Source organism: Prinia subflava, chromosome Z (genome assembly GCF_021018805.1).
Source record: "Prinia subflava isolate CZ2003 ecotype Zambia chromosome Z, Cam_Psub_1.2, whole genome shotgun sequence".
Classification (NCBI taxonomy): Eukaryota; Metazoa; Chordata; class Aves; order Passeriformes; family Cisticolidae; genus Prinia; species Prinia subflava.
Genome location: NC_086283.1, coordinates 83,117,019 through 83,141,901, shown reverse-complemented (window position 1 = coordinate 83,141,901; position 24,883 = coordinate 83,117,019). Strand labels below are relative to the sequence as shown.

Here is a 24,883-nt window from a genome sequence, read left to right as displayed (position 1 = left end):
GCCTGGCACCCACCGGGGCACACCCCGGGTCACTGCGCTAGGGACAGTCCGGTGGTACTGGGCAAGAGACGCCCCGAGATACTGTGCTATGGATTCCCTGGTGGCACTGGGTGATGGACACCCCGCGGCAATGCTCTGACGGTACCCTGTGACACTGGATGAGGGACACTTCGTAGCACTGTGCTAGGAGTACTCCAGTGGCACGGGGCAAGGGACATCCTGGGGCACTGAGTATGGGTACCCCGGTGGCACTGGCTCCAGTTGGAGCTGTCCTCATGCTAGTGCCCTAGGTACACCACGTGCCTTGTCACAGCACCCCTAGGGCCCTGAGGGACCCTGCTTGCTGGCACTGGCTCGGGGACACCTCAAGGGCTGGCATGGCACTTGGGAACACCAATGGGCTGGCACTGAGGTGTAGGGGACATACACAGGCTATGATTGCACTGAGGGACACGTCTGGCTGGCATTGCCCACATGGGGCAAATCCCCCAGGAGCAAAGTGAACAGAGCTCCTGACTTTCCCATCCAGCTGCTGGTGGGGCCAGAGGAGGGCCAGAGCTCTATGCAGGCTTCCTGACACCCACCTTCCTTCTGCCTTGCACTTTGGTGCCACTGTCCAGGGCACCCAAAAGGACACCTGGCACATGCACAGCCCATAGAGTGGCATTTTAGAATGACACAGGGCATACAGAGAGCTCACTGCCCCTCTTCATCTTTCTGCTCTAAATAAACTGTATTCCACAGGCAGAAAAATGCAAACCCTTCAAATCCCAGCTCTTCCAAAAATAACCTGTACTTTAATAACGATCGTAAATGCTTCTGGCACATTCCCAGCTGCAGGGTGGGCTGTGGGTCGGGGGGGCTGGAAGGAGCTGGCGGAGGGGCCATGGGAGCCGTGTGGCACGTGTGGAAGGCTGGGATAGGATGGGGACAGGAGGGGTGCACCGGCTCCCCCAGCCCATCGCCCCTGGGCTGCAGCCAGCCCTTGCTTGACGCAGCTTCTCAGCACGAGTGCTCCAAGAAGAGAGGAACAAAAAGTTTTTGACAGCTGGAGAAAGTGCCTTTTAGGAGCCCTCAGGCCCGGATGGTGGAGGGCATAGGAGGGGTGTGAGCAGTCAAGGACCAACAGGCTGCTGGCTCCATGGGGAAAGCAGAAGAGCCACTGCTGGACTCTGGAGAGAGAGCAGCTATTAGTACTGATGAATTAGGCACATATTTGGGCAAGGAGAGTCTGTGACTGCCAGCATGTGGCTTCTGAGGGGAGGGGAAAGATTCATCTCCCATCATTCCTGGGAGAGAATAATTGTTTTTCTGCAAGATGTTTCAGCCTGGAGCAACTTCATGGGTTTGTGCAACTTCACATGCTCAGTGCATGGGGCAAAGAAGATGATGGTGCAAGCAAGGAAATTGCCCTGGAGCCAGGCCAGCCCTCAGACGTGCCCCCAAAGGATGCTGTTCTCCCTCTCTGCCCCCTCCCCTTTGCTCCAGGCATCATAGCCATGTCTGATGGACACTGCTGGAATCATGCAGGAGCCAAGGTCCATGACTCTGCCCTTAAGCCTGTCCTCTGTGGTAACTTGTGGGACAAGGGGTAGAGAGAGGTGTGAGTGCACATCTCTCCCATTGCTGCCCCAAGCCCCAGGGCTTGTCCTGGGCTAAGGTCTCCAAGGATGGAAATCCCCTCTATATTTCACACTAGGGTCAGACTGTAATCCCAAGAAAATGTAGGAATAGGGTAAAAAGCTAGCCTGCAATTTGTAAGTTCACATATTAAGGTTTTTTGAAAATGAGAAGTTCCTTTAACGCAACAATCTATTCTGAGGGTGAAAAATAAACGCACCTCTAATAAGAAGGGATTTGTCCCATGAAGAGAATCAGTAAAGAAAATATGTAAACAATCAAAGAAAAGATAGATTTGATGGACAAGTAAAACACCTTTACTAACCAATAGAATAATTAACAAGAAAGCTGTTAACCAATTAGAAATTGTCCTCAAGGTTTGTAAAAACTGTCTGAAAGACAGTATGGGACCATAATAAAGAGCCTTCTGAAGATTTTACCATGTCACTCTGTGTTGTGTCCATCCTAACAACGACAAGGACAGGCTTGTCCTGTCAACTAGTGGGACCTTTCCAGGTGCAATCCATGCTGCAGCTTATTGCCCCATTTCTGGGCTCCACAAGAAGTTGGGACATAGTCTGCCCACTAACCTCCAACTTTGCTAAATCTGGATCCCTGCAGAGGCCTGGTACCTTATGACTGTGTCATCCCAGCTCCAAACCTCTGTAAGTACATTTCCTGAACCTGCCTGCCAGGATAACCCTTTGATCAGTGTGTGAGATTGAGGGGCGGTGGTTAATCCCAGCCCCATGTCCCTCCCCTGGTGTTTTATGCCACCACCTCTGGCTTGTACCCAACTGGAGAACACAGCAGTGGATATGCTTACAGCCCTGTGCAAGGGGGTGCTGGAGCTGCCTTGTCCCCAGGATGCCAGGATGAGGCCAGAGCTGCTGTCACACTGTGCCCGCTTGCTGTCCTTGCTGGACACTCCAAAGAGCCCAAGTCCAAGCTGGTACCTGGGTGAGAGCCTGGTGCCAGGTCAGGCCAGCGCAGATTGTCAGGGGACAGCTGGGAGGACTGGGATGCCTGCGAGAGTCACAAATCCACCCTGGAGCCTGGCCAGGGTTAAGTGTCTTAGGAGAAACAGCCCCTCCACACCCCCAGGGATGTGATCACAAGGGGACAGGGGTTGCTGTCCACGATACTGCAGGATGCTGCCCTTGCCACTGATGTTTGTAGCTCACACTACCAGGAACAGCCCCAGAGGCAAAGGAGACGTGCCAATCTGCCTGTGCCCATGTTGCCACCCCACAATGTCCCTGTTGCACCCCACATCACCCCTGCCTGCCCTGCCACTGCTTAGGCCCCCCAAATCCCTGCTGAGTGACAGGGTGAGAACAGGTGGCGACACGCTGGGGCAGCTGCTGCCTGCACAGGTTGGCTCTGGGGGGCTATTTCAGGGCGTGAGATCAATGCTGGCAGCCAGGAAGGCTCCGGCCACATTCCCAGACCCACACCACTCCAGACTGTTGCTTCCCCACTGATGGGGCACCAGTGACTGTGGGGTAGGAGGTCCCCCACATGCATCCCTATTGCACCCTACCCAGGAGTGTGTTTGGCTGGTAGCACGAATGGGGCCAGGAGCTGAGCTCCACACACAAATACCCACCCCGCCTTCCCTGAAGCCCAAATCCCCCAGAAACAAAATCCCCAAGATCCCCTCCTGAAGTGGTGGCCCCCCGGCAGCACCTGCGAGGCCGGCACATGGCTGGCAGCAGGGGTCCGGCCTGCCGGGTGCCTGGGGCTGGACGTGCCTCAAATATTTTCCATGCTGTATAAGCACCCGTGGTACACTCCCTCCTCCCTTTGCCGAGAGGGAAGGCGCCCAGGCCCCTCTGCTCTCCCCTTCTCCTGGAGAGGCCCGTTGATACCCAGTTGGCAAGAAAGCAGGAAAACCAGATTTTATTGATGAATACGTCTTTCTGAGGAGACACTGGCCTCCCCCACCCCACCCGAGAGGCTTGGGGGGAGCTGGTTTCCTTCAATCTTTAATATGGGATGCTTAAAGTATCAAAATGGTGAGAGAAGCCTCAGCGAGTGCAAAGGGGAAGGGACAGGGGTCCCAGGGCCAAGGAGGGATGGGATGCTGGGCTACAGGACCCCAGCGACAGCTGGGTGTTAGTGGGCAGGGCATGAGCTGGCAGGGAAATAAATGAACTTTGAAAGCTGCAGGCTCAATACTAGAGAAATGGAAAAGTTACAAAAATACTGCAGATCTTGGAAAACAATGCAGGCACTTGGGAAGAAGGAGGAAGGCAGAGCTGGCTGGGGCCGCAGTTGGGGGGAAGCCCTGCAGGAAGGCAAAAAACAGCTCTGGGGGTGAACTCATCACATCATCCCCCATCCTGAGTGGAGGCAGTGTGGTTTCCAGCCCTGCTGCTCCCCACAGGGGCCTGGGCTGAAAAACATACTCATGGGGTGGACACTCAGGGCTTTCCAGGGTAGCTGTAGAGGAAGATTCAACCAGCAATAAGGCATTGGAGGTGAAAGGCATCTCCACGCGGGAGCTCAGCGAGTGGTGACTGTTGCCAGCATGCCATTGCACACAGGAAAGGGCAAGCCACTCGCCTGTCTCCATCTCACGTGGAGGAGAGAGAAAAAAGGGGCACAAGAGGGAAGGAAGAAGGCACAAGTAAATATCCCCTTGCAGTGGAGAGCTCTGTGGGCCCGCACCCCGGGGCTGGCGGGTGAGCCCTGAGCCAGTGCAGCCCCGGCTCCCACCCCAACCGAGTCCCTCCGAGCGCTCTGATTGTGCCTTGGGTGTGCATGGGAAGGTGGGCTGGGCAGCAAAGCGGAGTTGCTGGTGCAGCACCGGCTTGGAGGGGCAGCTGAGTTAGTCCTGTTGCTCTGGGTGCGGGCAGAGCTCTGGTCTAGCCCAGACAGCCCTTCGCTTATGGCGGGTCATCTTAAATAGGAGCAGGCAGGTGGGCAGGTGGGCAGGCAGCAGTCTGTGCGGTGAGCAGAGGGCGTGCGGCTCAGTTCTGCTCCTCGTCCCGCAGCTCCGAGGGCAGGAACTTGTACTGCTGCTGCCGGATCATCGCCAGCTTCTTCCGCGCCTCCTCCAGCTCCCGCTCCTTGCGCAGCATCTCCTCTTGGGCGGCGATGATCTGCAAGGAGAGAGCCCCAGGGTCACAGCTGCCTCCCACAGGGATGGCCAGAGCCTCTACCACAGCAATGGCAACCCCTGAGCTAGGTTTTGTGGCTGCTGCTTCCAGCCCATCACAGCCACTGACTCACTAGGCACGAGAGCTGTTTGTCCCTGGAGTGGGAGCATGGTACTCGGGACATAAAGCAGAACAGCACAGCTTCAAGTCTCAGCCCCATGTGCTGGGTAGAGGGTCACAGCTGCAGGGGGCCAGCACCAGCAATCCGGCAGGCCATACTAGGGACATCTCACCCTCTACCCACTGTTCTGCTTTTTCCATGTGTCACAGATGCTGGGATACTGTGGGCTCTGTACCAAGGAGAAGCCAAGGTTTTGCATTCCTGGGAGCATGTGCCATCACCCACTGCTACTTGTAGTGGGATGAGGCCTCATTATTTAACTGGTCCTCAGTGGGATGGGTGAACTCACAGCACTTTTGTGATGCTCTCTCATGACCTATGCTGATGGGTGGTAGGGCATGCTTCCGAGACCAGCACACACAGGTTGTGGTGGCATCTAGAGCTGCTCCTGCCCTGTTGGAACAGCCTCACTCCTCACCTGTGCAATTCCTCCAACCATCTTCTCCTTCACCACCACCGTTTCGTCATGGTCCTGGAAGGCAGCTGCCTTCTGTGCTGCCTTCACCAGATTGTCTGATGCCCTCTTCACGGCATTTCCAGCAGCCTGCAGTCAGGAGGAGAGCATTAATGTGAGTCACAGCCCCAGGGTATGACTGCTGCCCAGGGGTCTGAAGGAACTCCTGTCCCACCCTGGGCAGCAGGCAGGACTGGCAGCCAGGAGTGCTAGGAGCTGCAGGCAGGGATTCCTTTACATGGCTCGCTGCCTTGTCACCCGCTCATGACCATTTCAGGCGCTTCTGCTCCCATCCAGGCTCTGGCTAGTCTCTGAGCAGCAGGGCAGGGACTGGGAGGCAGCCCTGCCGCCTCTCCCCAGCCCTTGGCCCCAGTGCTGAGACCCCATGTTAATCCCTCAACACGTGGGCATTTACCTCTTGTGTGCCATGACTTCTGAGGATTAACAGTGCTACACCCACCCCACACATTAACCTCTTGAATGCCAGTGAGGAAGTGCATCCATTTCAGGTATTCCTGTGCCAGGTCACTGTTCCTGAATGCTGCCAGGCTGAGCAGCACAGCATCACTCACATGCCTGGCACACAGCTAGCAGTGAAATCCAAGCACCCTGTTGCTTGTGTTCCAATGAACTTCCCACTGATGAAATCCAGGTGGGGAACATGAGCCCGAGACAGCATCCAGGTGCCCTCACCCCACTCCCAGCCACCCTTCAAACAACATGGGCTGAAGAGGCAGTCTAGGACTCACCTGGAGCCGCTTCATGGCCTCCGAGTCATGGTCAGCCTTCACCTTGCAGGCCACCAGGAGCTGGGCTGTGGAAGCAGCTACCTGCTTGGCAGAGGAGATCAGCTTCTCCTCACTGGCATGGCCCTGCACTGCAGCGTTGGCGGCTTCACACAAGTTGTTGGTGGCAGCAGCCACCATGCGTGCCTGTGGCAAGAGTGACGCCTTAAGTTTTAGCTTGCATGTTTTTCAGATTCTGTGCTACCTAGGGGTGTAGTTCTGAGCCTCATATCTAGTGCTAGTAAGCTCTCTTCACAGGGTGGATAGACAAAACAAATAATTTTCCTGCTGAAGCTGTAATTGGACAATTAAACCCCAATATGCAAATGGACCAAAACTTATAAAAGTGTGAGACCTTGTGACCAGGGGTCCATTTTTGTGAGCATTCTTAGTCCACCTTGGGTGTAGCCCTGGTCAGGCTCTTGTCCTGCCCAAGGTGTACCCTTAAAGGCTTTTCAATAAATACCTACGTTATTTTCTAGCTCTGTCCAGTCTCTGTTTCAGGTCAGCCTTCTCAAGGCATCAAGAGAGGCTGTCAGGGGAGGTACAGAAGCCCTTATCAGCTCCATGGAAGTTGTGGGGCTTGGCATGGAAAGAACCAGCCTCCACAGCATATGGGAGAGGAAGGAAGAAGCATGGCTGCTTCTTCCACTGAAGACAAGCAAAAGGGCAGAGTATCCTCATGTTTGCAGCAGGAGACAAGAGCAAAGTTTCCCCCTCAACCACTCAGCATGACCTTGATACTCACGGCTGAAATGAGACCCTGGGACCACTGCCCATCATCCACTGCATTGGCTGGGATGGCACCCACCTATGAAGATGGAGGGGAGGAATAAGGATCACCACCTGCACATCTCTTGTCACAGGCATGAGGGTTACAAGCTCCAGAAGAAGGGAGAACCCTTCTCTACATTTTCTTGTTCCCCTCTTATAGCCTTACTTTTCCTTGGGCCACTAATTCCCGCTGGGCTGCTGAGGCTGCCTTCACCAGGGCACTCGTAGCTGCAGCAATGGATTTGGCAGCTTCCAGGATCTGCTCCTCGAAGTTCAGGCTCTCGTCTGCTTGCTGTGGGCAAAAGCAGAGGATGAGTCCCAAGCAGGAGTGCTGGGACAGATGGAGCAGAACAGAAGGATGGCTGCAGGGGTCTGAGGGGAAACATACAAAGCTGGATTAAGGGCTGTGGGGTGCAGGAGGGCATGGGCTACCAGAGGAGAGTCCAGGTGGGGATGTGGGAGGTAGCAGGAGTACAGGAAGAGGGACCAGCTGTCAGATGGGGTTTCAAAACCGGCTAAAGCACAGGCAGGAGAGCCCAGCCCACCCCAAGCTGAACACAAAGGTCAAACAAGGCTCAGCACTGCTACCTTAGGCTTGGCTCTTGGTTTCAGCTGCTCCAGCTTCTTGGCTGCAGCCTCAATGGCAGCTGCTGCCCCCAGCAGCTCATTCTCAGCGATGACAGTGGGGTCTTCTGGGTCAACCCACTCCGTCCCTAGGAACACCAGGAAGCCAAGCAGGTTACACCTGCATACAGCCTCATTTCTGAATTTCCCTGCCTTGTCCAGCAGCTGCTGAGCCCTCGACCCTGATCCCAGGGTGGAGGTCCTGCCCTCTGAGCAGGATCTTTCCTTACCTTTCATGGCCTCGGCTGCCTGGATGAGCTCGGTGACAGAGCTGGCCACGCGCTTGGAGTAGCCTGCCAGCTGCTGCTTCAGCTCGTGGGTTGGCTTCTGCAGGATCTGGGGGGAAGGAGCAGATGTAAGCACCTGGAAAAGGGGGGGGCTTCATAGGTCTGTTTGGGGTGCGCTCCCCAGGGAAGTAGGGTGGGATCCCCCAGCCCTCTCCCACATGTGTACACATCAGGCACTCTCTGAGATGCTTTCTCAGGTGGCTCTGGCTATTCTCTTTGTGCCCCAGGACAGGATGAAGTTTGCAATACAGATGAGCTTCCCCATAGCCCTCCTGCATCCTCAGCTTCTGGGACATCTTACAGACACAAGACCCTCAGCACAAGCCTTTCTGCACTTGGCAGCTACCCACGCCAAGATTTCTCCCCTGCAAATCATTTCAAGCTCCAGAAGCATATCCCCATCTCTGTCCCCATTTTGGAGGTTTATTTGCAAACATAAGCTGGGCAAATGGGCATACCCTGGAGTGACGTCCCAGATGAGGAGGGCTGGCCCCATCAGGATGAGGCGACAGACAGTGCCTTAAGGGTCCTCCCCTGGGTTGGAGGGCCACATGCACACACCACAGCACACGTGTGCACACACGTGGGGTCTGTATGCACAAGCAGAGCTCACTGCTGGCCCAACTTGCACCACACAGGCTGCCCATCAGCTAGAGCAGGGGTGAGTACACAAACACAAACACATGGACGCCAGGGTCCCTGTGGACACACTCAAGTCCCACCCCAGCACTGGGCTGGGCACACAGACATGCCATGAGCAAGGCTCATGCTGAGGTTAGAGACTAGCAGACACCCCAGTGTTGCCTTACTCACCGGCTGACAGAGAGGAGGGAGAAGAAAGAGAAGAAAGCAGTGAACGCCCAAGCCAGGAAGACAGGAAATAGGGGAGGGTAGGGGAAGGTGGGTGCTTTTCAGTGAGGGTTGAAGGGCAGCCAAGAGGAGAAGTGGAGACAAAGGATCAGAGATCCTGGCCGGGGAGCTGTGCTGCTATCATTAGCTCATACCCCAGCCTTGCAGGGCTGGGCAAGGCAGAGCACCTGGATGAGGCTCCCACAGCCAGAGGAGCCACTTACACTCAAGACTAGCCATAGATCCACTCTCCTTCTCACACCCTTTACACCTTATTTCTCCCCACCCTGAATTGCTTCACTGCAGTTTTGAGCCACAGAATCTCTCTGCTTTTGGAGGGAGAGACCTATTGTTACCAAATACCAAGTCCCCATGGAGGTTCAAATTCCTGTCCCTCCCCAGTGAAATATGCAGGCTTTCCCATCCCTCTGCCGGGAGCCATGTTTTCCAGCCCGAGACAAATAACCCTTATTCTTGAACCCCAACCACACTTGTTCATGCTCCGCAGAGGGCACTGGTCCCCTTGGGGACACAGTGTACAGCAATGACCTTGCTGCTGCTGGGGAATGAGGCAGCACCCCATCTGCCATCTGCCGTCTCCTCTCCCATTCCGCTAGATCCTTCCTGCTTGTGGTTTCCCAGGAATCTGCTGCCCTCTGATAAACAGGACTCATAAGCTTCACTCCTGCCTTCACAAACCAGAGTGCTGTGGAGACTGAGGTGAGTCATGGCTTTTTCCTGGCCTTGTGTTGCAGAGCAACCAGAGCAGTGTGAGGCTTAGAGTAGTCAAGCTGATGGCACACAGTGATGGCTGGTTTGCCCTCATGAGCACATCTAGTCTAAATGCCTTATTATTAAGCCTACTGTCTGCTCTGACATGTTGAAAACTGCTAAATGATCTGTCTGGAGCTGAAGGCAGCCCGGAGGATACGAGCTTACTAAGAGGCACCTCCAGTGAACATTTTAAGGGATGTTCCAATGTATAATAGTCAAAACATTACAAGGCACCAGGATAGTAACACCCCAAAATACATGAGAATGGCGTGTTCCTGCAAGTAGACTGACCTCAGGCACTGCCACACTAAGTCATTAGCCTAATCATCTGTTAACAGGTCAGCCAGAGAATTTCTACTCCACACTCCAGCCTTGGCTGCCATTATTCATGTGTGCCTGAAGCATCTTCCAGGCAGACGTTTGATCTGGATGCAGAGGATGGAAAAGTCACTGCTCCCCTTGGAAATGTATCCCAGTGGTTACCTCCCTTGAATAAAACCACCCTTTGACTTCGCTACTCAGTTTCAATTTCCAGCCATCGATTCCTGCCCACCTCCCCCTGCTGCTGCTAGTGCTGGTTACCCTGTGCCTAAAAGGGCTTTCCTTGCAGGAAACCTGGACTGGACTCCACCACTTTGTAGCTGGTGATCCCAGACAGCAGGCTGTCACTAACCAGCTTAGTGCAACCTTGACACAGAGCTGAATCACTGTCAGTCTTTGTCCTGACCCCAGTTTGAGAGATCTCACAGCCCCATGGGTTGAGTGTGTACATTCCCACAGTGCCCCTGACTCCACTTCTGTGGTCTTGCCAAGAATGTGAACTATTGGAAGAACTTCACTGGATCTTTTCTACCATGCTAGAGGCTTAATTTACTTCTTGTAAACTAATGTTGCAGCTGAAGTCCTTGGGAGGACTCATTCAGAGGGAGACTAGATCAAAAGGGTGCAGCAGGCGCTTGCAGTCGTTACCTTTGCTATGGCAGGCATTGTCCATCTCCCACACGTAGTACTGTGGGCATGACGCTTTTTTTCCCACTGCCTGAGATCTGTTATTCCTATCACTTTTACTGGAAGCTGTATTTTTACAGGATTATGCGACCATGTTATTGATTTCCAGCCTCCATCTGTTTGCAGCCAGTTAATCTCCATCTGCTGTTAGCAAAATACCTTTCTTAGAGCCTGTTGAGCTCTATGACATCTGCTTCCATGGCAAGGGCATGGACACACGCTGTGCTAGCACAGGCAGTGAAAGGAGCTGTGCAAAGGCCTCAGTGGGAAGAGCTAAAGAGCCCGGAGGACCCGGGGGATTTGGGGAACACCCCAGCAATCCATAGTCAGCTTCTGCCCACCATGGGAACCGAGGCCAGGACACTCACCACCAGCACATGCTCCAGCAGCTCCAGGTAGCCATCAGCACACTCCTTGCCGAAGCGCAGCGCTCGCTGCCGCACGTCCCCGCTCACCTCCGGATGGTAGGCTGCTTCCTGCAACCCAGAGACAGGGAAACCCCGATTCACATCCAGCACCATCCCTGCCTCCACCCACAAATCCGTGCTAGAGATCCACACCCACCGCCCATCCCACCTTGCAGGAGCGCAGCATGTCTGCGATGGCCCGGCGGCTCAGGTTGGCTGTGGCAATGACGTCCTCCTGCCTGCACGAGTTGCCAGCGGCCACGGCTTTGGCTGTAGCCATCGTGATGCCTTTTGTCATGCGGATGAAGTCCTCCGGGGTGGAGACCTTGGCGGGAGGCACCGGGGAGGAGAAGACCTGCGAGGAGAGAGGCAGAGGAGGGAGGCAGTGGTGAGGCATGGAGGGGTACGTGAGTAGCACGGCAGCTGCAGCACCGCAGAACCACAGCCTTACTCACCGCCAGCTCCTGGCGAATGTGCTCGATCGTGGCCTCCAGTGCCCGTGTCCCCTTTGTGGCCTCGTCCTCGACAGCCTTCACTGTCTTCAGCAAGGAAGTGACGTTTGTCACCATTACCTGCGGAAGGAGAAAGAGAGCCAGGTGAATACCCACACAAGCTCTGGTCTGTTGCCAGCACCTCTCCTTCCCCCGTGGATTGGTCCAAAACTGCTCCATCCCTGTACTGCACCCATACTGCTTCAACTGCTCCTTGCATGCTGTGTTCCACCTTTTATGTGTCCCTTCCTACCCTTTTGACCTGACTGCACCCCAGTTGTGGTCCTGTGCCCACATAGGTAGAAAAAAAAACATTCTCTTTCTCCAGCCCCATTGCCTCCTCCCCTTCGTCCCATCACAACCAGCACAGACCTTGGCAGAATTCTTCAGCTGGTAGACAGCAGGGTCATCTCCAGCTTTGCCAGCAGCTGCTTTGGTGGCACCGATCAGGTCTCCAAGTGCCTTGGCCACATCCTTCACGGCATTGATCAGGACTACCTGGGGAGAGCAAGAACAGGGCAATGGCTAAGCTAAAATCACACTTAGGCTGAGGGTGGTGTGGCCCAGCAGTGAGAGATTTGGGCACCACAAGGCACACAGGGAGTCCAGCTCAGCAAGCACGAGCCAAAGGCCAGCTCCCTCTCTCCCCAACTCTTGGGATCCAGCCGGAGCACCATACGACATCTGCATCCCTCAATCCCTCCGAGTACGCTACCAGCCGCCTCCACTCAGCCCCCATACCCAATCATACCTGAGTTTCTGGGTCTTCGGATCCCAGGCTGGCAGCACCCAGCTTCACCACCTCTGCCAGGCGGGTGATGGTGGACACGGAGGACTGGGCGGCCTGGGCTAGCTTCTCCTGGCTGGCTGTGGCGTTCTGCACCAACACCTTGGTGTCCTCCACCAGTGCCTTGGCTGTCTTCAAAATGCCCTCCCTGGAGAGAAAAAGTGCATCAGGGAGGACACAGCCATGCACACATGGTCCTTGGGTACACAGAGACTGTGGATCCTAGTTTTTCCATGTACAAGCTGGAATTTTGGGAAACTGTGCCTGCACAACCTGAGCATGAAGCTCTCCTTGGGGCTGGTCCACAGGTCAGAAAGACCACGGGACAGAGCTTGCCACCCCTGTCTCTGGCTGAGCAGAGGCTGGACACGGTGTCTGGGTACCTGTGGTCAGCAAAGGTCTCAGAGTTCTCCCGGTTGAGGGTTCCTGCTGTAGCAAACATGATGGTGGTGTCAAGGTCAGCAATGATGCCGGAGACAGCACTGGCTGCTGTGATGCAGGCTTGTGTCCCACGGTTCCCAGCCTGAAGAGCTGCCAGCACATGAGACACCTGTGGGGTACAAGTAAAGTGACTGGGGGAGCAGAGCAGGTTTGGGGAACCCTCACTGCACACATCTCCAACACCTCCAAGGGTGGAACTGCTTCATTCCAAGGAGAGGAACTGAGAATATTTTGGTCTGCACACCCCTTTTAGCTTCCAGTTATTTATTTTTACTTTGCACCTAACATGTTTGGTGGCCTACGAGATGCTGGACTTTGCTAGTTATTAAATTAGTAAGATTTGCAGATGCCAGGCACAACTGACAAGTGTTTACTTTTGTGTTTTTGCTTACAAGCACTGCTGCTCTACACTTATCAACTAGACTGTTTAAGCCACACTTTCATCTGTTCTTCAGAAGTGTGCTCTTTAGATTGGCTTGATGGACAGGATGCCAGCAAAAGGTGAAGGGGAGACTGATCACTGAGCATGAGCTGCAAGCATTGCTGCAGATGCTTTGCTCAACTCTGCAACAACTGATCTGGAGAGCCCTGGCCTGTCACCAGTGCGTAGCATCTGGACATCACACTCACCCACCACAAGCACCAACTGCTGTTAGAGTGTCTGCAGAGGGGGATCCATCCTTCACCCCATTAGCTGGGCAGAGAGAGTGCAGCCAAGAAAGCCAACAGAATCCAAACGGACCAGGAAAGAACTTGACATGGTAGCTTGTGTTAGTTTAGCACATTCGTATAAAAACCAATTAGTGACTTACTTTTAAGACTGATGGCTGGATTGGCCAGTTAAATACAGGCATACACCTATGCATCACACAGCCTTAAAAATCAGCCCAGGATGCCTGGGGAGTTCCTTTTCTTTCTGGCTAGTGGAGCAGGTAACACAGGGCAGCAGCCGGGCCGGCCAGGGGAGGGGAGGAAAAAGCCCTGGCTACTAACACCTAGCAGAGTTTTAAATTCACCCCAGCAGCTGCTTGCTCCCTGGCCAGAGCCAGGGGAAGATGTTCCCCCCCGCCCAGCCCGCCCCCTCCCCAGGCCCCAGAGTGCAGCTCCAAGCTGGCCCACAGCATGAGGCGAAGGGGTGGAGGGGAAGGCATCCACCAGCCTCCCCCATCAGCAGGCTTTGAGCTTCCACAGCCCTGCAGCCTAGAGCCACAGCCCGGCGGAGATCACATGACAAACTGCAGCCCGGGCAAGAATGTTAACTCTTTCTTGGCACAAGATGAAGCTTTCAGAGCTCCAACCTTTTCCCGGAGAGAGAAGAAAAGGACAAAGTGATTGAACTATAAGAAGATACAACGTGGACAGTCAGTGAAGAGAGAGTGAAAATACTATTTGAAGAAGGGCGTGAGGAGCTGCCTTATTGGCTAGACTTCTCTAGTGAACTATGGAGAATAGACTATTTCCTGTAACTTATGAATGCTGTTTGGGGGGATGTAAGGCTCTAGAAAAAGTGATTTGAAACCCTTTATTCCTAGGGGAAAAGAAGATTCTGGTCATAGAGATGAAGATGATTTTGGAGGTAGAGGAAGAAAAGTGATATGAAATCTTTCAGTCCTAGGGCAAAAGCAGATCTCTAGTTTTAGAGATGATTTTGGAGATGGAAGAAGAGAATTTTGATTATATCCTACAAGAGGCATCCTTAAACAGTACACAAAATAAGGAGACATTGACCCATATGCAGTGTTGGGACAGCTGCAAACGGGTGGGATTTCACAGTTTGCAGAGGTTTCTTTTGGGCAACTGCAGACACGGGAGCCACACAATCGTGACATGGGAGCCACCAGACGACTGTTCCTCTTGTGGCGATGTCTGCATAGGACTCCAAGAGAGACTCCTCTCCCAAAGAACTGATGAAAGATTATTTTTACAATGGTGAAACTGACTGAAAATCACAGGTTTTGTCTCTTTATGTTGTTAGTGGGAAAGTAAATACTTGTTAGGGGAAGGAGGAGTGTTTTGAAAGTTTCATTTTTTTTAATTCTAATTTTCCACTTTTAGTCTGTGTTATTAAAACTGTTTACATCTTTAAGTTGGGCCTGTTTTGCCTTTTTTCTCCTAATCCTATCTCACAGCAGAAAAGATGTTTAGACCACTACACTAAATTTAGCCAACAGAAACAGAGGTGAATGTGAAATCACTACATAGCTCCAAGAGCACATGGCTGAATCCAGCATCCCTCCCACCTCACCACGCTGTCAAACCTCTCTCTTGACCACCTACCTTCTCAGAAACCTTGCGTGCACTCTCTATCAGCTCCTTCTTGGTGTAGGCATCACTGGGGCTGCACTGCAGGGCTCCAGCCTTGGTGACCAGGGCAGCACAGCCATGACCCAGCTCCTGCACCCGGCGCTTGATGTGGGAGCCAATCTGCAGAGGAATGTGTGTGTGACAGAGTCAACAGGGAACTAAGCTTTGCATCTGTGCATCTGTGCAAATCTGTGCTGGGAAACACCCACCACCCAGCTCCTCTTTCCCAATCCTCCCACTCAGGAGAAGGAAAAAGGAAAACACAGCTTTGCTCCTTGTTTCTATGCCATGTGTCAGGGGAGGTGTGAAAGCTGCCTGCCTCCAGCTGCCATGGGAGGTTCAAGTGTCCCTGTTCTCTGTTCTCACACCCCAACAGCTCCTGCTCTGCCTCACAGCACACTCCAGCACTTCCCCCAGGCTCTCACCTCCTCGTTCTCGGCAGTGAGGGCAGCTGGCTTGGCCTCTTGTGCCAGTTGCCCATACTCATGGGTGAGTTGGTTGGCCAGTATGCCCAGCTCATCTGGGTTGGTGGTGGATTTGGTGACCTGTTGATGGAAGAAAAGCAGGAGTTGGACAGGGCAAGGAGGGCAGCAGCCTGACTGAATGGCAGGCAGTGCATTCTACAGTGACAGGCTTGCTTGCACTCACCATTTCCTGCACAGTCATTGCAATAGCCTTGGCTGTCTTCACCATTGTGGTCTGGTAATCCACAAAGGTACCTTCTGGCTCACCCATGGGGCCCTCGTCCAGCTGCAAGAGACCATCAGGAGATTCTGGCTCCACCTCTGACCCACAAGGTCTTTAGCTTGTAGAGTTTGACCCTGACTCTTCCTCTCTCCCAAACCCAGCCCTGTCCAGGTCCTCTCCCTGTTCCCCTCACCTGGTTGATAGCTTGGGTGATGGAGTCCACCATGCCCCCCACAACACCTGCAGCACTGGCTGCCTCATTCAGGGTAGTGGTCAGATCCTCCACCGCTTCCTTCATCATCTGTACAGCCTCTTCCAGAGCCTCCTGAGTGTGGGCAGCTTGCTGCAAGGAGAAGCAAGAGTGACGGAAGGCAGGCAGTAGCTCCCCTCCCAACAGGAATGCTGCACACTGGCCATGAGTTTTCCATGTCTGGCACATGTGTGTGCACCATGCAGCACTCACATGCAAAGGAGGGCATGCCACTGACACGTGCCCCTCTTGCTCACCTTGGGGTTCCCACCAGCTTCCTTGGCTGTGTACAGCATCTGCAAGGCAGATTCAGCCAGTGTTTTGGTCTGGTCCAGGAGGTTCATCTGCTGCTGGTGGTTGGGTGTTTTGGAGGCAGCGCCCACAGCTGCCATAATGAGTGGTTCAAAATACTGAGCCATCTGGGACACCTAGGGAAGAGCAGTGTCAGCACCAGCAGCTTCCAGCCCCAGCTGCGTTGCACCTCTCCTCCCCAGGCACCAAGTGCCACACCCCCCACTACCTTGTGCCCCAGCTGCGAGGCCTCGGCCCGTGCTGCAGCAGCCACTGGTTCGATCAGGTTGCTGATCTCCTGGACAGCTGTGATCATCTGATTGTGCAATGCCTGTGCAAAGAGAGTATGTTGCATGTGGCTGAAGCAGGGCTGGGGTCCCTTCATGCTGCTGAGAGCCCGGGGAAGGATGCCCAGTCACTTAGGCTCGTCCACAGCATGTCCATGACCCACCTCCTGGGAAATATCTTGGCGGGGAGCCAGTTGCTGGCTGATGGCAGCGAGGGATGCCTGGTCCACCTCCCGCAGGCATCTGTTCAGGACCTCAATGGCCTCATCACACTCCCGCTGTCCTGGAGCTTTGTCCCTGAGCAACAGATGAATCAGCCAAGCACTGGCAGCTGCTACACCACCTCTTCACCCCCAGTTTCAGCTGGTGCTGGTGAGGGGCAAGACCCCTCTCCTGGGCTTTGGGAAAACCCAGTGTCATAGAGCCTGGGCACATCCATGTGTGTTCTCACCAACCTATGTGAGAACTGGAGGAGTAGCTCCCGGAAGGACAAAAGGGATAGCGTCTTCCATCCCGTCCCTTGCCTGCCTGCTCCAGCTGCATCCAAGGAGATGATGACCCAAAACATCCCCACGAATGCTGACCCAAAACATCCCCACGAATGCTTGCTCAGGGCAAGGCTATGTGCCAGCAGGGACAGAGACACAGCCACAGAACAACTCTGCTCACCTCATATTGGTGATCAGCTTCTTGATGGAGTCTGAGACTGTACGCGAGTGGCCAGCGAGCACCGACCACTGTGGTGGGTCCTTGGGGTTGACAGCCAGAGAGCGGGCAGTCTGGATGAGGCCAGCAGAGCTCTCCAGCATGGTCTTGGCTGAAATGACAATGGGCTCCATGGCTCTGCGGCCCTGCACAGGGAGACAACAGGCTGGTGAGGTACGGGAGTATGCATGGGAAGCTGCTCTCTCTCCCATGCACCCTCACCCTGGAGCAGCCCTTTGAAGCTGAAGGCTTGCTGGCACCTCCCTATCACACCCCCTCAGTGCAGGCCCCCCCTGGCTTGGGGAAGGCAGTTTCTCTTCACCCCAGAACAGAGCCTGTCACAGCCAGACTCCATCCTCCCTGTCCCAGCAGCATCCCACCTCTGGGCTGATCTGAGCAGGAACGGTGGCAAACTCTGGGTTGGAGGCAAAGGCTGTCAGGTTATCCACAGCCTCTATAAGAGGGGCAGTAGCAGCACGGCAGCGCTCCCGGTTCTCTTCGTTGAACTCGCCATCCAGGGCCTGGTGTGGAGAGACCAGAGCAATTACCCAACCCCCACTGTACCCCAAATCCCACCACCACCACACTGCCTCTGAAAGGACTCTGCACCTTGATGGTCTTCACCAGGTTGGCCGTGCTGTTGGCCACCTCCTTGGCCGACTGGACAAACTGGCGCTTGGCCACGGGATTGGCAGTGCGGGAGGACGCCAGACGGCATGTGTTGCACAGAGCTGAGGTGTGTTTTGCTACAATGGTAGCTGCTGACAGCACCTGCAGGGGAAAGCAGAGTAAGGTAGGATCCACCATGACACATGATTCCTACAGCTCTCCCCTCTCACCCACCCTATGTAAGGTACCAGTGACCACAGGTATCCCTTTTTGGACCCAAGAAGGATCACCAAGCTCCTGCATGCCCACAGAGTCACCTGTCTGCACTACCACCATTGCACCAAAGCTACCAGCTGGTTCTCAGTGCAGCTGATGGGGCCTGGTAAGACTAGCCATTATCTTGGCCAACTCTTGGGATGCAGCACTTTCAACTAGCCTCATACTCCTTTTGATGCAAGCAAATACCTGTTATAGAGCCCCACCCCACACTCACCTGGGACTGAGTACAGGCAGGGTCCACTAGGTTCTGGCAGGCCATCTGGATGGCTTGGTTAGCTCTAGCAAACTGAGTGGGGTCCACCAAGCCCTGCTGTCCAGCCTGGCTATTGGGGTCTGACACCCCCACAAGGTAGGCAGCCTAGGAGCATGGGAGACGTGGTGAGAGAGAGCCTGCACACTGCAGGGAGGTACACAGGGAGGTATACACTTGCATGGGCTGCCAAGGAGTCTGGCAGTATTTCCCACTGATTTGGAAGGACAAGGCTGGGGTGCATGCAACAACTGTGCCCCTGGGGTAAGGCTCAGGGCTTGGACTGAGTGTGTCTCACCTGGGCAGCTGCTTCTGTCAGCCCACAGAGAGCTTTGGAGGCGGCACTGATGGACTCACCAAACTCGGGCAGTTTGCTGTTCTTGGCATTCTGGGAGATGCCAGCCATGGACTCTCCCAGCACCTGCAGGACACACCACACACGGGTTAGGGACAGTCTGACTCCCGCAGTGCTCCCAGGATCACAGCTCGCTATGCTTCATTGTTAGGGCAGGAATGACCTTTTCTTTTGTTCCCATATTCTTCCCACGCCCTCCCTGTTCTCCCCCAGACCTTGATTCAGGGCTTACCTTGGAGTTCTCCATGACACTGTCAAGGCAGTTGAAGTACGACATGTCATTGACAGTCTGGGTGGGGTTCTCCAACAATTCCTTCACCGTCTGCAGGGACACAGGTGTCACACCCAGAGGAAAGTTCTGCATCCTCTACTTGCACCTCCTCTTCATCCCCTCCTGTTGCTTGCAGTGGGGTGCAGCTCCCCCCACACCCAACATCTGAGCCCTCCAGTGCCCTTGTCAATATGTGGCTTCTTACCTCCAGCTCCCGCAGGGCATTGTCACATTCCTTCTGGCCTGGGGCCTGCTGAGTGCACATGGTGATCAGCTGGTTAATGCTGTCTGTCACAGCCCTACCAGGGACATGGGAGAAAGATCCACAGATCAATGCCTGCCCTATCACCCAGCCCCACCGCTATGGCCAGCAGCTGTCAGGGAGCAGTTCCTCTCACCGTGCTGCTGCTGCCAGCTGATTCTTGAGGTTGGGGGCAGCAGGGTCAGCAGAGAGAGCCTTTGCAGCCAGCAGCAGCTTGCTGGAGGACATGGAAATGCTCTTCAAGTTTGACACCACCTGTGCCTGGTCCTCCTTATTCTGCAAGAAGCCAAGATGAGTTTTCTGCAGCACCTTTTTAAAGTCCACACCCATCCTGGGTCTTCTCTGGGGATTTTCAAGCTGAGCTAGTTCCCTTGTCCAAATTGTCCACCAACAGCAAGGCTACGTGAGTTCTTGCTGAACTAACCCAAGCCACCTTCTCCCTGTTGCTGTGATTTTGCACAGCTCCTGTCCCCATTTCCTTGGCTGCATTTGCCACAGCCACCCCAACCACCACTGCCTGGTCACCCTGCCTTTGGTCAGCCACCTTCTCAGACATCCCAAATCTCTCCCTGCATTCAGGATGCCTCAACAGGCATTTCCTCTCACCGGGGACTGGCTGGCCATCTCTACTCCTGCCTGCAGGAATTCATTGAAGTCATGGCCGAATTTGCCAGAGGACTTGGCCAGATCTTGAGGGGTGCCACGCGACGCCTGCACCAGCTCGTTGGCGGACTGATTGAGCCCTGCTGCTGCCTGGTTCAGCTGGCTCTGTGCCTCCTGGAAGCTCTTGGTGCTGGGAGGGAACTGGAAGGAAGGAGAAAGGTTAGGAGAGGCAGAGAGATGAGTGGAGATAGCAGATGAAAGTCTTGGGGATATGCTTGGGGACATGCTAGAGGAACCTGATGCAGTTGGACCAGCCTGCATTGGCAGAAGACTTCCCCCTTGCCCTGCTGCCCCAGCTTACCGAATCTGAGAGCAGCCTCTTGCTGGCCTCTCCCACCATGCGAATGGCAGCATCCACATCCCGTTGCCCTGGCAGGCAGTTAACACAGCGATTCAGGGCCTGTGACACTGCCTTGGCCACCTGCAGGGAAGCAAAGAGAGGTCACCACCTCCCAGCCAGCCCCACACCCTTCCCATAGCTTGATGGGGCTCACTGGGGTACCCACTGTCCCCACCTGGGCCAGGCGCTGCTGGCTCTCTGGGTCACCGGGCTTGGCCACTGCTTTCCGGGCCTCCTCGATGAGGTTGTTGGCTTTGTCCATGACATCACTGGCGCACTCCAGCATGGCACTCTGTGCCTGTGGGTCGGACGTGTTGGCTGCCACACCACGGGCAGCCTGGCTGAGCGAGCGCAGGGCCTGGGCCACTTCCCGGGCAGCAATTCCTGGGGAGATGGAGAGGTCAGTGCCTGTCAGCTCAGTGCCCCTTCCCCCAGCCTTGTGGTGGAGGCCAGTACCTGTGTAGTTCTCATTGCCCTGGGCCACCTCTCCCAAGAGGTGAGCGATGGCAGAGCTGACAGCTTTGGTGCTGTTCCCCAGGTCTTGAGCACACTTCTCCATCTGCAGGGAGGCCAAGTTGGGACATGCTGGTCAGCTGCACCTTTTGGCAACTCCACTGCCCCAGAGTCCACCCTGAGCCACCATTCCCTGCACCCTCACCGTCTCTCCTGGCAGCGGCTTGAGCTTGCCATCACGGGCCGCTGCCTTGGCTTCCTGCAAGTCCCTCTCCAGGCTCTGCACCAGACCCAGTGCAGAATCTATCTCCAGGGGTCCACATGCCTCCTGAGCCTGTGATGGGGCAGAAGGGAAGGTGAGCAGGTGACCACTGAGCCCACCTGGCTGCAGCAGACACCAGAACCTGCCATCAGGCTGCCCCCACCATCTCCCACTGCTCTGCACAGCTGGTGCCTCACTGCAGGATGCGACTCAGCCTCTCACCTTCTGGGCAGCTGTGCGGAGCTCAGCTAGAGCTGCAGCCAAGTTCTTGGCACACTGGCTGAGCTGCATAGCAGAGGCTTGGTCCGTTATGGTGGGGACAGTGGCCTTGGCTGCAGCTACCATCTTCCCACCGGGCTGTTGGGCCAGAAATAAAGCAGTGAGAAGACAACCATGCAGCGTCTCAGCTGCCTGTGAGCAGAAGATCTCCAAGGGTCTTAAAAGGGACAGGCATGGTAGGAAAGCTGTAATGCCAGAGCTGGCATGGGAGGCTCTGGGCAGCATGGGTACCTGCAGGAAGTTCTGGCTGGCAGCAATGAGAGCCAGCTGAGCACTGGGGCTGTCTGGCTGGGACTGGCTTCCTCGTACACCTTGCACCAGCATTGGGATCTGCTCTGCCACCACCTGCAAGCAGAGAAAAGGGTCACTGGAGACAATCAGTCAGAAGGACATGGATTCAACTCAGGACCAGTGATGGAAACATCATCTCCTGCAGGATGTGAAGACCCCAGGACCCAGTCTAACCACTGTGGTGGAGCAGGAAGCACCAGTATGGCTGATGGGAGAAAAGACAGGGAGAGGGAACAAAGGAGATGGCAGGATCAGTCCCAGGCCCTTACCTTGCAGCTCTGCACCAGTTGCTGCTGCGCAGCAGGGTTCTTGTTGGAGGAGGAGGCGTGCTGAGCGGCAGCAATGGTCTGCGTGGCCGAGGCGGCGGCCTGCTTGGCTGCATGCTGGCACAGGGAGGCACAGGTTAACACTGGCAGTCTGTATTGAGCTCCCCCACCATGATCAGGGCCCAGATCCCCCAGACAACTTCTCCTGTGCCTACTCCTGTGGCACCTGAGCATCCCCAGCACCCCAAAGCAACACAGTGCACACAAGGGAAGGGAGATCTTTCTGTGATGCAGCATGCACACTGTACATGAAAAGGACTTTACCCCTCTGGAAAGAGGAGTTATATGGGGGCTCCTGGTCAGGTCTTGCTTACTGACTGCTTGCTTGCCCTCGGCAGATCCTTGCCCAGCATCTCACCTCCAGCTTGTGCACCAGCTTCTTCTTGATGGCGTTCTGGGCTGCAGCATTGGTGGCCATGCGGAGCCCTTCTGCTGCCTCACGCAGCCGCTGCTGCTGCTCCTCACTGTCTGGGTGGGCTGCAGCTCCCTGGAAACAGAAAACCCATCACACCTCTCAAGGACTATGGAGTCACTTTTCCTCCTGAAGTAGCACCTCTGCTCTGGCTCCCACAAGGCAGCCCTGTTTATGGTACTTAGGAGATGTTCAAAGCCTCTCTGGAAGAGTACAGCAGCAGGAGAGGTAACAGCTCCTCTGCTACAACCCATAGCTTCCTGAAGCTCCTTCACAGGAGGAGCCCAGCCCACAGGTCCCTGGCACAGTGCAAGACCTCGCTATGGGAACTGCTGCTCAACCAGAGGCTGCTCATCCCCTACCCAGCACTGAGCCAATAGCATTGGACAGGGCTGAGGCCAAGGCCAGCATCCATCCTCCCCCACACACTGACCTTGGCAGCCTCCACCATCTTGGCAGTGGCATCAGCCAGGATCTTGGCTGCACTTAGAAGCTTGCGTGAATTCTCCAGGTCTGTCTCTCCCTCAGCATCAGCTTTGATGGCATTGACAAGGTCAGAGGTAGCCTGCGCCAGAATACGAGCCTGACGCACCATTTCCCCTGGAACAGAATGGAAGTGTGGCCTGTTATCAAGTCCCAAAGGCTCTCTAATACTTCCCTATCCATTGTGCTCTGCCCTGGGTGTCTCACTCTCACCTGCATCACCCATGGAGCTGAATATATTCTCGGTAACATTGAGGATGGTGTCAGTGGCCTGGTCGTAGCGTCCGATGGGTTGCCCACCCAAGGCATGCTGCTTGATGTGCTGCAGCAGGTCGTTCAGGGCCTGGGTAACAGCCGTGGCTGCCACCCCCACCTGCTTCAGGAGCTGGTCATCACTGGTGGCTGCCTTAGAGGCCTCCACACAGCCCTCAGCCGATTTGGCCACCAACTTGCCAGCCTCAATCAGCTGTTCCTGGCAAACTGGGGAGCTGATTGTGGGAGCCACAACCTGGAAGGGAGGAGAAAGGCTGGGCAGAAAGCATGGTATGCTCTGTGAGGAGCTATCCCAAACTTCTGCTCCTCCAAAGAGGATCCTCATTGCTTGGGGCACAGTGGCTGGGACTCCAACAAGAGGTAGCCCACACTTCTTGTGCCAGATTCCCAATGTCCTGCCTTAGGACATGTGGTCCTGACACACCTAGGACTCTGCTAAAGCTGCCCCCCATCCAGGTGAAGCTCACAGCCATGCTGAGGCAAGGGTTAACCTTGCTGCTTACCTTGGTGCAGGCCACCAGCTGGGAGGTGGAGAGGGCGCACTGGGTGGCTGCTGCGATCACCTGTGTCTGCAGCGCGGCATCCTCTGTTTTCTGAGCCACATTCTTGGCTTTGAGCACCAGCGCAGCGGCAGCATTGGCCACCGCCTTTGCCAGCTGCATAAGCATGTCCTGGGAAGGGACAGAAAGGGTCAACAAGGCAGCCATGGCAGTGGGAGCAGCCGCAACCATCTGCAGGGCTCTCGTGAAATATTCAGATGGGAAATGTGAGCCCTTGGAGGCCTTTCATCCACTCTTTCCCAGCACCAGCAGCACTGAATACCTGGAAAGGTTGGCAACACCTTGGCCCCATCTCCACTGTGTGCTACAGCTGGCAGTGAGGCTGTAGCCTGGCCCTGAGCTGCAGCCTGCACTGCCACAAACACCACCCGCAGGAGCTTGGGCAATGCTCAGCATCACTGCAATACCCAGTCCCCAGGCAACGACCAGTCCCCAATTATATCACAGCCAGAACCTGGTGCAAGGCGCTGCCGGTACTGCCTGTATTTGATTTTGGTTTGCAAACATTTGAACACAGCGAAAAGATGACAAACCCTTACTGCCAAACAGCAGGCACAAGCCAGCCACGGCACACCCACACTGTGGGCAGCTGTCAGCAAGAGGCAAGGGGGAGATGCTCTCATGCTAGTCACCTGTACTGCAGGTATGCCCACTACTTTTATTTTCAATTCTAACTTGTTGGCTGACAAGCTAGAATACATCTCTGCTGTGATTTCCAAAGCTAAAAGGAAGGTGTGACAAGGCAACCAGCCTCCACTCTCCGGTGGCAGGTACACAGCACATGGTGAACTGCTTTCCTGCAAGGCATCAGATGTGACAGTGCACTGCAGCCTTCAGGACAAGCCCCTTGTGGTACACTGCAGGTAAAACTGGCAGCACCACCACTAAATAGCAATAACCCTGCTAGGCAGGACAGGGCTCACTGCCTGCTGCAGGTGCCAGCCTCCTGCTTTGTGTGTGCTCACAGCAAATGGCCCTGCACCCCACAACAAGTAAGCCTCCAGCCACGAAACCAGAAGAGTCACAGCATCCCCTCACCTCCTGCAAGCCAAGACTACTCCCACTGCAATCCATCACCTTTTACAACAGGAGGAAAGACTGGAGAGTGCATGCATCCAATTCCAGAGTCCCCAACCACCGCATCTGTGCCCATGGAAGTACATACACTCGGGTCTGACAACTGTGAGGCAGAACATCCTGCTGCTTGACTGTAAATTGTCTTTCAGGTCCCAAATCGGGCCTTTGGGGATATTGTCGTGGCACTGCTGCATGGCCAAACATGGCTTCCTGCCCTGCTCCTAGCTTTTCTGCTCCCCTTGGGTATCTTTCAAGGCCTCTCTACTCAGCTGAAGCTGTGTGGCTGCCATGAACAGAAATATCTTCTTTCCGGAGTATTTTGGTCTAT

The 24,883-nt window shown here is 55.0% G+C and overlaps 1 protein-coding gene across 2 annotated transcripts in view; it reads right to left on the bottom strand.

Moving 5' to 3' along the window:
• Window positions 1-3,506: 3,506 nt before the first annotated feature.
• TLN1 (talin 1) overlaps window positions 3,507-24,883 on the bottom strand; it is a 36,770-nt gene continuing 15,393 nt past the window's right edge. For both annotated transcript variants that reach the window (XM_063423557.1, XM_063423558.1), the window contains 40 exons: window positions 23,422-23,589; window positions 22,859-23,153; window positions 22,596-22,762; window positions 22,109-22,237; window positions 21,694-21,807; window positions 21,365-21,478; window positions 21,077-21,211; window positions 20,798-20,926; window positions 20,596-20,698; window positions 20,315-20,523; window positions 20,101-20,220; window positions 19,743-19,940; window positions 19,273-19,412; window positions 19,080-19,173; window positions 18,836-18,925; window positions 18,547-18,669; window positions 18,213-18,356; window positions 17,720-17,881; window positions 17,491-17,631; window positions 17,075-17,256; window positions 16,570-16,702; window positions 16,348-16,449; window positions 16,085-16,255; window positions 15,771-15,920; window positions 15,539-15,640; window positions 15,316-15,435; window positions 14,864-15,010; window positions 12,529-12,695; window positions 12,110-12,293; window positions 11,731-11,856; window positions 11,323-11,439; window positions 11,037-11,222; window positions 10,829-10,936; window positions 7,773-7,878; window positions 7,507-7,631; window positions 7,085-7,210; window positions 6,893-6,955; window positions 6,109-6,291; window positions 5,324-5,449; window positions 3,507-4,727 (listed from right to left, as the gene is read on the bottom strand). In XM_063423557.1, the coding sequence (XP_063279627.1) occupies window positions 4,596-4,727; window positions 5,324-5,449; window positions 6,109-6,291; window positions 6,893-6,955; window positions 7,085-7,210; window positions 7,507-7,631; window positions 7,773-7,878; window positions 10,829-10,936; window positions 11,037-11,222; window positions 11,323-11,439; window positions 11,731-11,856; window positions 12,110-12,293; window positions 12,529-12,695; window positions 14,864-15,010; window positions 15,316-15,435; window positions 15,539-15,640; window positions 15,771-15,920; window positions 16,085-16,255; window positions 16,348-16,449; window positions 16,570-16,702; window positions 17,075-17,256; window positions 17,491-17,631; window positions 17,720-17,881; window positions 18,213-18,356; window positions 18,547-18,669; window positions 18,836-18,925; window positions 19,080-19,173; window positions 19,273-19,412; window positions 19,743-19,940; window positions 20,101-20,220; window positions 20,315-20,523; window positions 20,596-20,698; window positions 20,798-20,926; window positions 21,077-21,211; window positions 21,365-21,478; window positions 21,694-21,807; window positions 22,109-22,237; window positions 22,596-22,762; window positions 22,859-23,153; window positions 23,422-23,589 (5,631 nt within the window). In that variant the 3' untranslated portion in view covers window positions 3,507-4,595. The remainder of the gene's footprint in view (window positions 4,728-5,323; window positions 5,450-6,108; window positions 6,292-6,892; window positions 6,956-7,084; window positions 7,211-7,506; window positions 7,632-7,772; window positions 7,879-10,828; window positions 10,937-11,036; window positions 11,223-11,322; window positions 11,440-11,730; window positions 11,857-12,109; window positions 12,294-12,528; window positions 12,696-14,863; window positions 15,011-15,315; window positions 15,436-15,538; window positions 15,641-15,770; window positions 15,921-16,084; window positions 16,256-16,347; window positions 16,450-16,569; window positions 16,703-17,074; window positions 17,257-17,490; window positions 17,632-17,719; window positions 17,882-18,212; window positions 18,357-18,546; window positions 18,670-18,835; window positions 18,926-19,079; window positions 19,174-19,272; window positions 19,413-19,742; window positions 19,941-20,100; window positions 20,221-20,314; window positions 20,524-20,595; window positions 20,699-20,797; window positions 20,927-21,076; window positions 21,212-21,364; window positions 21,479-21,693; window positions 21,808-22,108; window positions 22,238-22,595; window positions 22,763-22,858; window positions 23,154-23,421; window positions 23,590-24,883) is intronic.